Here is a 14,309-nt window from a genome sequence, read left to right as displayed (position 1 = left end):
TAATCACATCCCTCTTCCAACAAAGAAAACCAAAACTTTAAATAAAATTGAAGGTCTCTACAACCATTTTACATCAATAACTTGAAAACGAGAAGCCTACAGTAATCTCAATGAATCCTCAACAATCATAATAGTAGAAACAAATATTGAAACAATCGCGAAAAGCCTTAGTTAAAAACTCTCTTTAAGTCTACCTGTCGCCTGCTTGCTTTATAATATGCTTACTTAAACGACACTTAGCATTTATTTTGCCTTTGATTTATTTTGCCCTTGATTTATTTTGCCTCTCTCCGCAGAGGACTCGACTGGAAATCTAGAAAAAACTAACACTTTTAATGAGTTTAGTTTCGTAGTGTCTAGGGGAAGTTTCTGGTGTGTTCCGTCTGTGTTGCTGGTGCTCATCTCATCTTTAGTAAAGAAGTATGGCAGAAGCTTAAGCGCGCATTTGTGCCGTTCCGATCCGCTCTGCAGAATGTTCTTCACGACTGGTAGCTTTCTTGGGGTCACGCAGCTACCAATGAGCTCATCGCCAACTTGAGCTTCTGTTAATGCGTGGAAGCTTTGGGTTGCAGGGGTTGAAGAAGTTGAAGCTGTAGGCGGAGTCGGAACCGTTGGTGTTTCTGGAGATAGCGCGAAGATGTCCATATCTTCGTTTAGACTGGCCAAGGCAACAGAATCTATAGTTTGAAGATCATCCTGCTGAAGGATACTGCTGGCTGATAATGGCTGCTCAGTTTCTGGTTGTTGTATCTATTAAAAAGTTAAAAATCATATGTCATTTTGTAGCAAGGGAATTAAAAAAATAAATAAAGGCCATTTTGGTTTGATTAAGTCGAGTAAGTAGAAAATAAATTGAAACCGCTAGCTTTTGATGGCCTTATTTCATTATACCCTGTGTTTTATAATTCTTAAACCGGTTTAATTAGAGTTTAGAGGCACTCAAACAGTTTAGTCTTCTGCAACAAAGTTTGTCAAACCAGTAGTTCCATTACCGAGCACTCCGTCTTTAAAGGCGTAAACGAAAAAGACATTAAAACTTACCATAACGTTTTGCTCTAAAGAATCCAATCTTTGCTCAATTCTACCCAATCGGACTGTGATTTTTCTCTCCACTCCAGACAGGGCGTCTTCGAATTTTTTCATCATCTATTTGAGTAAAACAAACAAATGAACAGTTAATTAAAAAAAGTGAACAATCAAACATCAGGCAAAACCAAAGAAAGTGTCTGTAAAATGAGGTTTCCGTATTAAGACGATTATTTATAAATTACTCAGTCAAAAAGTAATTAGACGTCATCCAAAGGTAAGGCTTGCTTTAGAAACTCATTGTTGACACTGGGTGTCCGTAACGTAGTTAAGCGTGTTGAATTCAGAGAAAAAAAACTGAAAAGGACTTTCCAAGCGACATTTTCTCAACAAGTAACGCATTGTTGTTATGCTTACCTTACAGATACTCTCTTGTAGCAGCAGCTTTATGGAAGCAACATCTTCTGCAGTCGCACCAGCACTGAAACTCTTGGCCTCCTTTTCCTCATTTCGTGCTTTCTTTGCTTTAGTTTCCTCACACCACTGAGCCTCTCTTTTCTTCTGTTCTGCCAAAAACTCTTGGTATGGGTCAACGGGAGTTGCGGAAAGTTTTTTCTGCCCAGCCTTCACCTAAAAGATCAATACAACATTTATCAAAACGAAAGTCTGTTATGGTAGTATAACATCTGAAAACTTAAATGTGATAATACAATGTTGAAACACGCTCGTTCACTTTGTCTCGCGCAAGAAAACGTGATCTTAGACTTCCTGATGTTCGGGTTATTAACAAAAGTCACGTTCAAAAATAGTTATAACCTATATAAAACGATCGCTGTAGATGGTAAATGCCCACTGACATAAAACTATAATAGAATCATAAAGGTAGCTCGTGCATTACATAATTAATTTCAATTATTTACGCTTCACAAGAAGGTAAAAATACCACTTTGAATTTGGAAGTGGCCGGCGTTATCGACATTTTTATGAAACGCGTTACTAAAGAGCACCATGTAGTAATCAGAATTACCTGGGTTGACTTGTTGGGCCGCTGTACCTCATTCTTTTGGGACGGTTGTTGGGCAATTTCCTTAGAGTCTGAATCCGGCTGTTGGTTGCAGTCCAGACTTGGTAACGGCGGTAAGTTTATTTCGCACCACTCCAAGTCTTTCTGATTCAAGACTTCTTCGTCGTCTACAAGAACAAATCGTAAGTACGACAATTAGTTACAACTCAGACTTGTCGCTTAAGCGAGTATTCGCAATAAAACTGACTTACACAAATGTATTCCTGTGAATTCTGCCATGTAATCGAGATGTGAAAGGCATTACTTACCACTTAAGGCTAAGAGTTCAGCGGGTACCTTTCTTCCTTGCCAGTTAACGGTCACCGCCATTCCTTCTTTTAAATCTATACTATTTCCAATGATGAGGCGTGTAGGCGCGATTCCCGTCTTCTTCTCGTCTCGGAAAAAAAAACAGAGCCTTGCGGGGTCGTCTGCTGCTTTCTTTGCACAATTGTCTTACAGTTAAAGCCATTTCGGGTCAAACAATGTCGTTAGAAATGATTGAGAAACAGTGAAGAGTAAAATGCCTTTATATACCAAGAATCCTTAATGAGGAGGATCGAAAATCTCGCTTTTTTATTGGAGTAAAAAAGAACAATAGAAAAACAAGTATATGGTAATATTTATTTTAATCCAACGACTAATCGACAAATCACAAAACGATCAAGTACACTGCAGTTTTTTCCTAAGAAGTCCGCACTAAGATAATATTATTTGTGGCACGTTCCTTCAGAGGTGTTTTAGATCAACTATGGACAACTTTGAAGCTGATTTTATCATTGACTCCATACGTACAATGCGTCTAGAATTAGTCGAGTTATCGGCAGAAAATAGACAGCAGATGCTGTGTATTCTACTAGATGTTCTAGCAGATTCAACTATTCCCTACGATGCCCAAATAGTTTTGCAGCAGTACTTCAAGGAGTACCATGATCTCAAAAAGACCATCGATTCAACACTGACGAGTCTGGACGCGCTGGAACATGAACTGGACTAGAGCAAGTTGTGAAATCAGGTCCGAATAGATTCCATAAAACGGCTCTTGTTAGAGCCAACAAATGAAAAAAGTCATGACCGAGATTCTGGTCATAACCAATGATACTTGAATAAAGGCTGATAGTTTCGAAAGAAACTGTTTGGGGCTGCGTCGGTGGGAGTAACGAAATAATTTGGATATATCAACAAAGTTGAAATGGTAAATTGGCCACCGTAATGATTACAAAAGCTGACGTTTCGAGCGTTAGCCCTTCGTCGGAGCGAATGATACTTGGTTTCTCAGCCCGACGGAATTAGAAATTGTTCGCCAGTAAATTAAGCAATTCGATAAACGTGATGTTAGAAGTTGCTTCGGAAGCGGCGGGTTTTGCCCATAACGAGTTTCGCACACAAAGCGTTTCGCCCAGACCTAGACCCAGACCATAATTGAAAGATAATTTGGTTATATCAACTAAGTTGAAGTTCTAAATTGGCCACCGTAACGAGTAAAAAAGCCGACGTTTCGAGCGTTGGCCCTTTGTCAGAGCGAGTGGAGAGTTTTTTTAGAAACTTTTAAACCTTTAACTTTTCAACCTTCATCAGAGCGAATGGAGAGTTTCTTTAGAAACTTTCAGCCTTTATTCATAATTGAAAGAACTGGGTAAACAGAATAAGAATCTCTAATCCGACTACAATCATTTCTGATAAGAAAGGTCGAGAGTCGTAAGAAATACATACCGTCTTTTCTTGAATAGAAGCCGCGGCTTCTATTTTTTTTTCAAAAGGAAAATAATGCGGCTTCTATTTTTTTTTTCAAAAGGAAAATAATGCGGCTTCTATTCAAGGGCGGCTTCGATATTTTGAAAGCCATAGTTTTCATGTGTGAAGTGGTCAATTGTGTCTTTTGTGACGTCTATCGGAAATAGGCCTACTTCTGGGCGAACCCATTTTCTATGTTCCACGCGCACTATTGTTTTCAAATTCTATTGACAGGTGAAAGGGTGAGATATTTCTGGAAGACGGTAGTTTCTTTTTAGTTAGAACTTTCACACCGCACACCTAGCCAAGTCAGAAAAATGAACGCTTTCAACAGCGTTCAATTTGCTTCAACACAAAACCAACGCGACCTTCTCGAGAGAGTAAGTGCTGCAGATAAAACCAAAATCAGTCATACTTTTTTGATAAAGATTTGTAAACGGCTCTTTTGTATTTCGTGCTTGAATTACCCTCCAGTCCCCGCCTGATTCTTAGTAAAAGAAACAACTTGTTCGTTTCAACATTTTTATGGTGTCAGGAAAAGTCACGTTTTTCAAGGCATTACTCAACGTTCGTTCTGGGCATACGCATGCTTGGGTCAACGTTTTTCGAGTTACAGTGGAGGCCTACTTCTGGGTGAAACCATTTTCTATGTTCCACGCGCAATTGTTTTCAAATTCTATTGACAAGTGAAAGGGTGAGATATTTTTGCAAGACGGTAATTTATTTTTAGTTAGAACTTTCATACCGCACGCTTTGCCGAGTTTTTTCCTAAGAAGTCCGCACTAAGATAATATTATTTGTGGCACGTTCCTTCAGAGGTGTTTTAGATCAACTATGGACAACTTTGAAGCTGTTTTTATCATTGACTCCATACGTACAATGCGTCTAGAATTAGTCGAGTTATCGGTAGAAAATAGACAGCAGATGCTGTGTATTCTATCTACTAGATGTTCTAGCAGATTCAACTATTCACTACGATGCCCAAATAGTTTTGCAGCAGTACTTCAAGGAGTACCATGATGTCAAAAAGACCATCGATTCAACACTGACGAATCTGGACGCGCTGGAACATGAACTGGACTAGAGCAAGTTGTGAAATCAGGTCCGAATAGATTCCATAAAACGGCTCTTGTTAGAGCCAACAAATGAAAAAAGTCATGACCGAGATTCTGGTCATAACCAATGATACTTGAATAAAGGCTGATAGTTTCGAAAGAAACTGTTTTTCCGATAGACGTCACAAAAGACACAATTGACCACTTCACACATGAAAACTATGGCTTTCAAAATATCGAAGCCGCCCTTGAATAGGCTTCTACTCTCCACTCGCTCTGACAAAGGGCCAACGCTCGAAACGTCGGCTTTTTTACTCGTTACGGTGGCCAATTTAGAACTTCAACTTAGTTGATATAACCAAATTATCTTTCAATTATGGTCTAGGTCTGGGCGAAACGCTTTGTGTGCGAAACTCGTTATGGGCAAAACCCGCCGCTTCCGAAGCAACTTCTAAAATCACGTTTATCGAATTGCTTAATTTACTGGCGAACAATTTCTAATTCCGTCGGGCTGAGAAACCAAGTATCATTCGCTCCGACGAAGGGCTAACGCTCGAAACGTCAGCTTTTGTAATCATTACGGTGGCCAATTTACCATTTCAACTTTGTTGATATATCCAAATTATTTCGTTACTCCCACCGACGCAGCCCCAAACAGTTTGGTGTTGCCCAAATGTTTTGGATTCTATCAACTATCACTTTGAGATAATTTTCTGATTCTCAATCACCCGATGATGAATGAGCAATGAATTCAAATGCATCATCTCAGAGTGTTAGATATTTATTCAATATTCATATTAAATAAGTTGAGAGAAAGTTATTAATTGATCCTGGTCAATTGATTATCTAAGTATATTTCATCAATGTGTGTGTGTTTCTGCTTTTGGTCGATTCATTTGGTGTCTTTCACAAGGTCGTTGAATAAATTAAACTCACTTAGTGCACATTAGAATGTGTAAATTTTAGAGTTATGAACAATCGCAATACTTTGTTGGATTTTTTCCTCAGTTCGTGAGCGGGCTGTATTCTACAATTTCTGCGATCTGATTTGTTCAGACAGAGGGCAGTAATCTCCTATCCAGCCGGCTCTCAGCGGGAGGTATCCTTTTCGTGTTGAGTCGCTTTGCAGAACATCTTAGGCTTTCTTAAAATTTTTCACAAACATATCTTGTTTTACCGGCTAGAAAGCATTTTTAAGCCAAGACTTCGATCACGACCTTTTGCCAATAAATAACGCTAATTCTTTCTTTTCCTTTTCACTCAGATCACTTTGGTTTTCCGCCAAAATTGATTTCTAAATAAATTTTGGGGTACTAAAACTGTCTTTAAGAAGATTGTAACGCGGCCTAAAAAAATCCCTCCCAAAAAGTAACTGAGAAAGTTAAAATGAGAAGTACTTGCCATTAACAATTAAATTAATCAATGTGACTCTCATTCATATGATATATGAATTCTTCCGAACAATTTGTTCGTTTGTGGAACTTTAAGGAAAGTTTTGAGATCTTCTGTAAATACACTTTTGTTTATCCCTTAACAAGTCCCTTGAATTTGGGTGAGGGTTAGGGTTAGATATTTCTACAGTGAGTTTCACAACAGAAAGCGAACGAATTCGATGGGTGAAAGTCGCATTCAATCCCCTTGTGTCTGGCTAGAAAAAGCTTCTCAATTGACTTCAGTTTTTCGGTGGAAACTGACACAATTTTCACACGCCATTGCAGAAAACAAACAAGCAGACTCACACAAAATTTAACGGACGTGAATCCTCGAGGATTAATCGGAAATCAGCAGTACTTTCCGTGAGATCTTTGAGTGTTTCTTTTTTTCCAAGATCGTTGCTATGGTCAATTTACCCGTGTGTATTTACATTACCAGTACTTACTTGTGCACGATCCTCGCAGCACTATTTACGCAATAGTGAAGATCAGATCTGAAAAAACTCAGGCCTTTACAGAATTCGAACCACTGACCTCTGCGACACCAGTGCAGCGCTCTACCAATTGAGCTAACAAGCCAGTAGCGGTACTTGCCAGTACTGTTGTTTATTCAAAAGTGTATATGCGCTTTTTTGCCTCTCAAATTGACAGTGTCAGATCGTGACAGATACTTATAAGAAACATTTTTCCGAGTTTCCTTGGAAACCTTTTTAAGTTACCTTAATGGAAAGGGGGGCTTAATTTGTTTCTTCCTCTAAAGATAAGGGGGGGGGGGCTCATTAGAGGGGGGTGGCTTATTTTAGGGGGGGGAGGTTAATGGACGTTTTACCGTATTACTTTTCTGCAGGGGCCCATTCTCGAAGGTCCCGGTAACTTAAAGGGCCCATAAAACTGTTCTGTTGTCATTTAAGATAGGGGTTTCAAAATTTTCTTCCCGCCTAGCAAAAGGACTTCTAAAAAACATCCAAGACTAAAAAAGGTTGTTGATTGAAGTTAGGAAACTCTAAAAAGTGCCCTAACAATTTAAATTGTACCTTTCAATGCAGTCTGCATGCAAGCGATTTAGGATAAAAATGTTCACTGTCTTTAACTGGAGGATGTAAAGTTTGCAAAAATGTATGTACTTAAAAAAAGTTAACAAATTACAGCCGACCTTAAACGTTTAAGGTTCCCTCTAAACCTGAAAGTGACATTAACCTCTGCATGCCGTAATTTGTAACTTTACAGAATGGACGAATCCCTGAAAAGAACGAAAATCAAGTCAGCATCAACCTCACGAAAGCTATCTTGTCGTTAAATATCTAATTGCAGCACTAGTGTTATCACCTGAATGTTGGTCAAACTATTCTGCGTACCTGTATTTATATATATAGCGAAACAATCAGCTTTACCTATGCTCGAAAACTTTCACTATCCTTTCATTTACTTTGTAGAAATGTATGATTTTAAACTACCAAAATTCTCCTGCTTGATATGAAACAAACAACGAATTAATTGTGACCGGACACTAGCCTCATTCAGTTGTGAGTCACTGAAGTATGCTGCATATAGTTATGAAAATGAAAATTTTAAGGGAAAGAAACTTTCGTTATCTCAATTCTAGTTTATTTTTTTAGTTACATCCCGTCAGCCAATTGCATGACAAAAGCGTGACAGCTTGTGAAAGCTCCACGCTCCTCGTGTGCCTCTCGCCTTGCGGTAGTGCAATACACAAATAATGCATGTTCTACTTGGTTTTGCTTCACAAAGCTGACTAAGTAATAACTCAATGGGAAAATTGCCATTCATTCAGCATATCACAGCACAAGGATAAATACATGCATAGGGACAGCAATCGGACTGGTCCACGATCAAACATACTCTCATTTTGCGTCAAGAAAGATCTATAGATTAGGCCTGTCTATTAAAAGCGAAAGAACGTGGAATGAATGCAGTCTCAACACAGGAAGATGAAACGTAAGAGTTGAAAGGTGATGACGTTGATGCTCCTCACATCATTAAGTTACAGACAAACCTGATGCCGTCACAGTTGTTTTAGATCTCATTTAACTCACTTTTGCGAGTAATGGTCTCAGTTTATAGTTAAAACTGGAAATTTCTCTGTGAATTGATGAAAAAAAAAAAAACAACAACGAATCTAAGGTGAACTTACGTGAAATTTGTTTTTAGGTCGAGGGATGCTGCCTCTAGTTAGGCGTGATATTGTTTCCCTTACCTGTGATCTCGTTGTAAAGTTACTTTCCGTCAGTTAACTGTACTGTATTTATTTATTAATTAATTAAGTAACTCATGGACCTGAAGAATCTTTTCCTGTTTGCGTAACTGGTTGTGCTTCCAGACAACGACGAAAAAGTGAACTAATCGAGGATGTTTGCTTTAAAGAGCGTGAGCGTAACCAGCCAATCATTGCCGGACCATCAGAGCACGAGATTGAAAGACAGAAAACTAAGGTAGAGTAATAATTCTGGTAACTTGAAGCTGCAATTGCTGGTTTGGTCGCCGGAAAAATAGCTCAATGTAAATTTGTCTGTTGGCACTTATACCTTAGCCACTAAGACAGCAATAATAGTGATGAAAAAGTAAACCGCTATAGAGACCCCGTGAGGGCCGCGAGCATCACGCCTCTCCCGTTTTATGCACAACAGCTGTCACGAACTTCACGCTGCACGCGCGTCTGTTCGCTGGTGAAATACACGATCGAGTAGTGTTCGTTCTAATTTCCTTCGCTCCGCACAGCCAAGTATAACAAAATAAGTTAAAAGGGGGGCGGGGGGGGAACGCCATTCATTCAATAGAACACATTACATGGAAATATATAAATATCTGCAATTCAGGACGGAAAAACATGACTCAGTATTTTAGGTCAAGATTTTGTTACTCTCGCAGAAGCTGTTGTGGATATTTTAGAACTTGTAGGCTGATTTTACGGCTGGCATGCAAACAAGCGGAGATTCTGGATTTATCTCCACCAGAATGATAATCACAGGGAACCGCATATGAATTTGATGAGCCAACTATTCTACTTTCATGCGACACCAATTCAACATTGAGAAAAAAGTGCAATAACGCGATTCAACTCCCCAAGACTTACGGCGTAATTTCTTTCAGTTCGTATTATGCTTATTGTACGATTTTACGCCGTTAGCAAACAGTGTTATTTCTTTTAGTAAGCAACCAGACTTAACTATCAAGCCGCTTAGAGTCTCTTCTACTTCCTTGGTGTTTAAAGTAGATCCATGTTTCAATTGTAACGTCGTGGAGGGAATGACTTTCTGAAAAGATACAAAGTAAGTTAATTTCAAATTTACACATGGAAAGCTAATTTGACGATGGCTGACGTTGTGGAAGAATAATTACTTCGTGACCAAAATCTCGATGAAACCGATATTCTTTGTACCTTGAACTGACAACCTTTCTACAAGAGTTATTTTGAGCGAGAGATGTGAGAATTGATCATGTCCATACAAGTAAGGGTCCGTAGTTTAACAGCGAGATCACGTGCACTGATCAGCCCCCAAAAACACGAAGATAGAACAGAAAAATTGAAAGTAGTAACTTCTCTGCTTCAGTCAGAGAAATGATAAAGTCACGCGAGGTAAAATCCTTACTGAATGTTCTTTTGTTACCTTCATAGTTACCTTTGATCTCGTTGTAACGTGACATTCCGTGAGTTAATTTTGCAGATAAAGTGACTCGTGAGCCCCTGTTTACATTAAAGGCGCTTCCAGAGGAAGACGGGCAAGCGATAATGCCAGTTCCTCCGAAATTGTCTGCGTTACACGGACGTTGAGATCGCAATGATTACAGATAGAACCGCATAACTGAGTTAAATCTCGCATTCTTATTGGTTATCGAAGCGAGATATTCATAGTAGAATTGCAAGTTGAAAACAAGGCAAAGTGATATTGTTTCGCATCTCTTGTTCTCTTGTTTCGCGCTCACGATAAAAACAATGTTCCTGTAGTTTCATAGATTTTCCTTCTTTTATTAAGTTCTGCGATTCAAGGAAAATTCTTTACCTGACTCGTGAAATTGCCGTTGTATTACACTTGAAAACCCACAACATACATAACTTTAACGCTGTTTTTCCTCTCTTCTTTATCCTCTTCCATCGTCGCACATTTTTTCCCAATCGTTCATGTTATTTAAAGGCTCGTGAACCTGTTTTACAGTCCCGAGTTTAAATTCCCCCTCTCCAGGTTTTATTGCTTTTCCTCTGCAACTCCTTTCTCAGAAATTCTCTGATAAAATTAACAGCTAACAATATCTGAGGAGAAGGGTAGGGTAGGGAAAGTTTGAACACCTGCATAATCTGTGGCTGCCGCCAGTGTCCTTTTTCTCTCTTTTTTTTCCTTTCGCCTTTTCTCAATTACCAAGACAATTCGCTCGTTCATCCAGTAATCGTGACCAAAGTAAAACCCAATTCCTAAAGCATCCATACCCTATTAAACCAATCGCGTCAGTTTCTAAAAGATCTCAAGCAAAAAAGTTGACATGAAGTAAGGAAACAGTAAACTAAGGAGCATTGTGATCAAACGGATTTTCTGGAAGAATGCAGAAAAAAAAAAAACTAAACACACATAGAGAATACTTGGAGAAAACTTGAAATTCTGCTGAAAATACCTTTATTTACATCGGTTAAAAGACTTAAGAAATACAGTTATCATTCAAATGGAGCTCTTACTAAAGTAAATAATTTTAGTGAATATATGCTACCAAAGTCTTGCATTAATATTGTTATCGATGATTAGAAGCTACTGTACATTTACCCTGCTTAGGGTAAGAGTCGTCAATCGCTGTTCATTCGCTACATTATTGCTTTTTAAAATTGGTCAGAAGGCAGAGTATAAAATATCAGGGGAGGCCCATCTAACTCGGTTGGAGATGATTGACACTCTTGCCCAGCAGTCAGAGCAGCAGCACCAGAATTACCAAAGTAATTTATAACATAACCAAAGTAAAGCGCGCGCTCTGATTGGTCAATTTAGCGTCTCCCATTTGCCCATGGGTGTACGCTGCTGACGTGAGCAAATGCAAAGACTATTTTCCGCGCGCGCTTGTTTTTTCTGGTCACGTAAGATTTGTTAAATAAAAGGGAACTCTTTAGCTACAATGTATCAATGTTATGTTATAAAACAAATGGTAAACACCACACCGTACACTATTGAGTTATGGATGCACTTGGGAGGTTGCTAAGCACGAAAGAAGCTAGAGTCACTCTCGGCTATCGCCTCGAGCGACTCTTACGCTTCTTTCGTGCTTAGCAACCTCCCGCGTGCATCCATAACTCAATAGTGTACGCTGTGGTGTTTACCATTTGTTAATTAGAGATCAATACAGTTAGAGATATGTTTTCTTTCAAACACTCAGCCAGAGAAGCCGCACCAGCTTCACCAATGTTATTTCTGTTCAGATTTATACTTTTCAGGGATGAATTTTCTTTCAAAAACTCAGCCAGACTAGCAGCACCAGCTTCACCAATGTCATTTTCATCCAAGTCTAACTTTTGCAGAGATTTATTTTCTTTCAAACACTCAGCCAGAGAAGCAGCACCGTCATCACCAATTTTATTAAAACTCAATCTCAAATATGTCAGAGATGTATTCTCTTTCAAACACTCAGCCAGAGAAGCAGCACCAGCTTCACCAATGTCATTTTCATCCAAGTCTAACCTTTGCAGAGATTTATTTTCTTTCAAACACTCAGCCAGAGAAGCAGCACCGTCATCACCAATTTTATTATAACTCAAACTCAAATATGTCAGAGATGTATTCTCTTTGAAACAACCAGCTAGAGCAGCAGCACCAGCTTCACCAATGGCATTTTCCCCCAAGTCTAACGTTTCCCAAGATTTATTTTCTTTCAAAAACTCAGCCAGAGCAGCAGCACCGTCATCACCAATTTTATTGACAGACAAATTCAACTCTTTCAGAGATGTCTTCCCTTTCAAACAATTAGCGAGAGTAGCGGCACCGTCATCACGAATTTCATTACCAAACAAATGCAACGCTGTCATACTTGTATTTGTTCTAAGAATGTTGGTTAGTAAGATAGTTTTAGCCCCCTCTAATCTTAATGTGGGCCAAACAGTAATGGTTTCAATTTGAAGACAAGGTCCAAGAGCGCGGGCCAATTTTACATGGAAATTATTTTCATTTTTGCATTCATATATGCACTCTAATATAACAGTCATACTATTTTCGGCTTCCCTTTGCTCGACCTCCCGGTTTAACTGTGTCGCCATACTTTTCATAAGGTTCTCTGCTGTTTCCTCGCACCGTGCGGCAAGAATGCCAAATGTGAACAGAAGCACTTCTTTCAGCTCGTGGCGATATCGTCTGTCAACAGCTATGCTGTCTGTGCTAATTTCTTTCTTGATAAGCTGACAAACGAGATTCAAAGCGGCGAAGAACTCTTGGAAAGTCTTGTGAAGAAAGCCATAACGTCTAGTAGCTCGGAGTTTACTGCCTCCGGGCTGAACAGAGAGAAATCCAAGTTCAGGTAGATCACTTCCTTTGTGTTTTCCAAGCTCCTTCTCGTCAAAGTCCAAGTTGTCTTCTAATAAACTTTTCAAAGCTATCGAGCCAAGGTGGTTCAGTTGGCTTTCGTAAAGTACAACAAGGTCCGCCTCGTCGACTTCTGAAAGTTGTTTCCTTGCTCTGTATCTTCTTAGTATACAATCCACTATGTCCATGTACAGCTTACTTCTGCTTTCAGGAAATACACCGTTCAAATCTTCATAGACCAGGCAAATAAGTGCAGTGTTGAGAGGATTCGTCGACATTTCATGTAAGGTTTTATCGTCATCCAGTCGTTCGATAAGCTGTTCGGCCAAGTTTGTCTTCTCTCTGAAGTACTTTTTGATGAAGGTTTTCACATCTTCTTCAGTGAATCCCTCCACCTCTAGCAGCATGTCGCAGTATTTTCGAACTTTGACTCCAGCCTCTTGCCGTGCAGCTACAACCACGCGACATTTTGGCAGCGTTCGGCCTTGAATAATTTCTGATAACATTGGTAGCTTCTTCTCAGAAACTTCATCCAATCCATCGAGTACCAGGAGAACTTTAGATTGATTGTGGTGAATGAAGTCGAGGAATCTCTTTCTTTGGTCATCACCGATATCTCGAAGTAGAAGTTGATCATCAATGGCTTCCCAAAGGTCAGACTGAACTTCACGACATTTAATCAAAAGCACTATGCAGAATTTTGCGAAGGAATTTCCGGCTGCGCGTTTTTGAGTGACCCAGTCGAAAACAACCTTTTTGCAGTAAGTTGTCTTTCCCATACCAGGCTTCCCTTCTATTAATACAAGTCTTGGTTCTTCACATTCTTCGTGCGGGTTGAAGATTTCAGAAATTGTGACAACTCGGTCTGTAGCTGTTCCTCTCGTTTTCTTTTTGTAGGTGATTTTAAGTCTGGTGTAGAGGTCTCCAAAAGAAAAGTTCAAGTCTTCACACCAGGGAAGGAGGTTCATCGTACCCTCGCGGGTTTTGTAGAGTTGAGAAATGTTCTCAATCATTTCGGTGGGATCAAAGGCGTCTAAAATAAAAATAATTCTCGTCAGGTGTTAAGTCAAACTGTCGAAACCACCTTGGTTTTTCGAAATATTGCAAAACATTTTTTCCATGCAAGCGAAAGTCCCTTCAGCGCTCAAAGGTCCGTTTTTTAAAAGCGCCGATCATCGAATGGCACAAATTGAATTACTCGTCTTTTCACAAAACTCTTGTTTGAGGAATTTTTTTCTTTCGCGCATTTAGATCGATCCTTTGTGAGAAAAAATCACCTAAGTTTTTCTTTTATAACGGCTCTTTACATTGAAAATTATTTTCAATTTGACACCTACTTTGCCTTTGCCACTATGACCGTAAATATGCAACTTTTACATCGGCTCAGCGCAAAATTCCAACCTCTACCCAATGATATATTTATTCAAACTAACTAAAATGGGTTAGAGGAGTATGGAAATATAAAAATATCTTGCGGTTTCGGCGAACTTCT

At 39.3% G+C, this 14,309-nt stretch overlaps 2 protein-coding genes across 2 annotated transcripts; both read right to left on the bottom strand.

Moving 5' to 3' along the window:
• Positions 1-14: 14 nt before the first annotated feature.
• LOC148726159 (uncharacterized) lies at positions 15-2,851 on the bottom strand. Its single transcript, XM_088728678.1, has 5 exons — positions 2,302-2,851; positions 2,054-2,217; positions 1,444-1,656; positions 1,042-1,146; positions 15-750 (listed from the first exon to the last, which is right to left on the bottom strand). Exons 1-5 carry the CDS (start codon positions 2,327-2,329, stop codon positions 244-246), a joined length of 1,017 nt encoding a protein of 338 aa, XP_088584804.1. The 5' UTR covers positions 2,330-2,851; the 3' UTR covers positions 15-243.
• An 8,780-nt stretch (positions 2,852-11,631) lies between these two features.
• LOC148726158 (NACHT, LRR and PYD domains-containing protein 12-like) lies at positions 11,632-13,846 on the bottom strand. The gene has a single exon (XM_088728677.1). It carries the CDS (start codon positions 13,828-13,830, stop codon positions 11,632-11,634), a length of 2,199 nt encoding a protein of 732 aa, XP_088584803.1. The 5' UTR covers positions 13,831-13,846.
• Between the last annotated feature and the right edge of the window lie 463 nt (positions 13,847-14,309).

This window comes from Stylophora pistillata, chromosome 7 (genome assembly GCF_964205215.1).
Source record: "Stylophora pistillata chromosome 7, jaStyPist1.2, whole genome shotgun sequence".
NCBI classification, from domain to species: Eukaryota; Metazoa; Cnidaria; class Anthozoa; order Scleractinia; family Pocilloporidae; genus Stylophora; species Stylophora pistillata.
This window is presented reverse-complemented; position numbering and strand designations above follow the sequence as displayed.

What these genes read in the sequence shown, in the direction of transcription:
- LOC148726159 (XM_088728678.1), bottom strand. Translation starts at nt 2,329, where the DNA reads ATGGCAGAATTCACAGGAATACATTTGT. An exon ending in TACAAGAGAGTATCTGTAAG is followed by an intron (nt 1,147 to 1,443) that starts GTAAGCATAACA and finishes TTACTCAAATAG; the next exon opens with ATGATGAAAAAATTCGAAGA. An exon ending in CTTTAGAGCAAAACGTTATG is followed by an intron (nt 751 to 1,041) that starts GTAAGTTTTAAT and finishes ACTTTTTAATAG; the next exon opens with ATACAACAACCAGAAACTGA.
- LOC148726158 (XM_088728677.1), bottom strand. Translation starts at nt 13,830, where the DNA reads ATGATTGAGAACATTTCTCAACTCTACAAAACCCGCGAGGGTACGATG.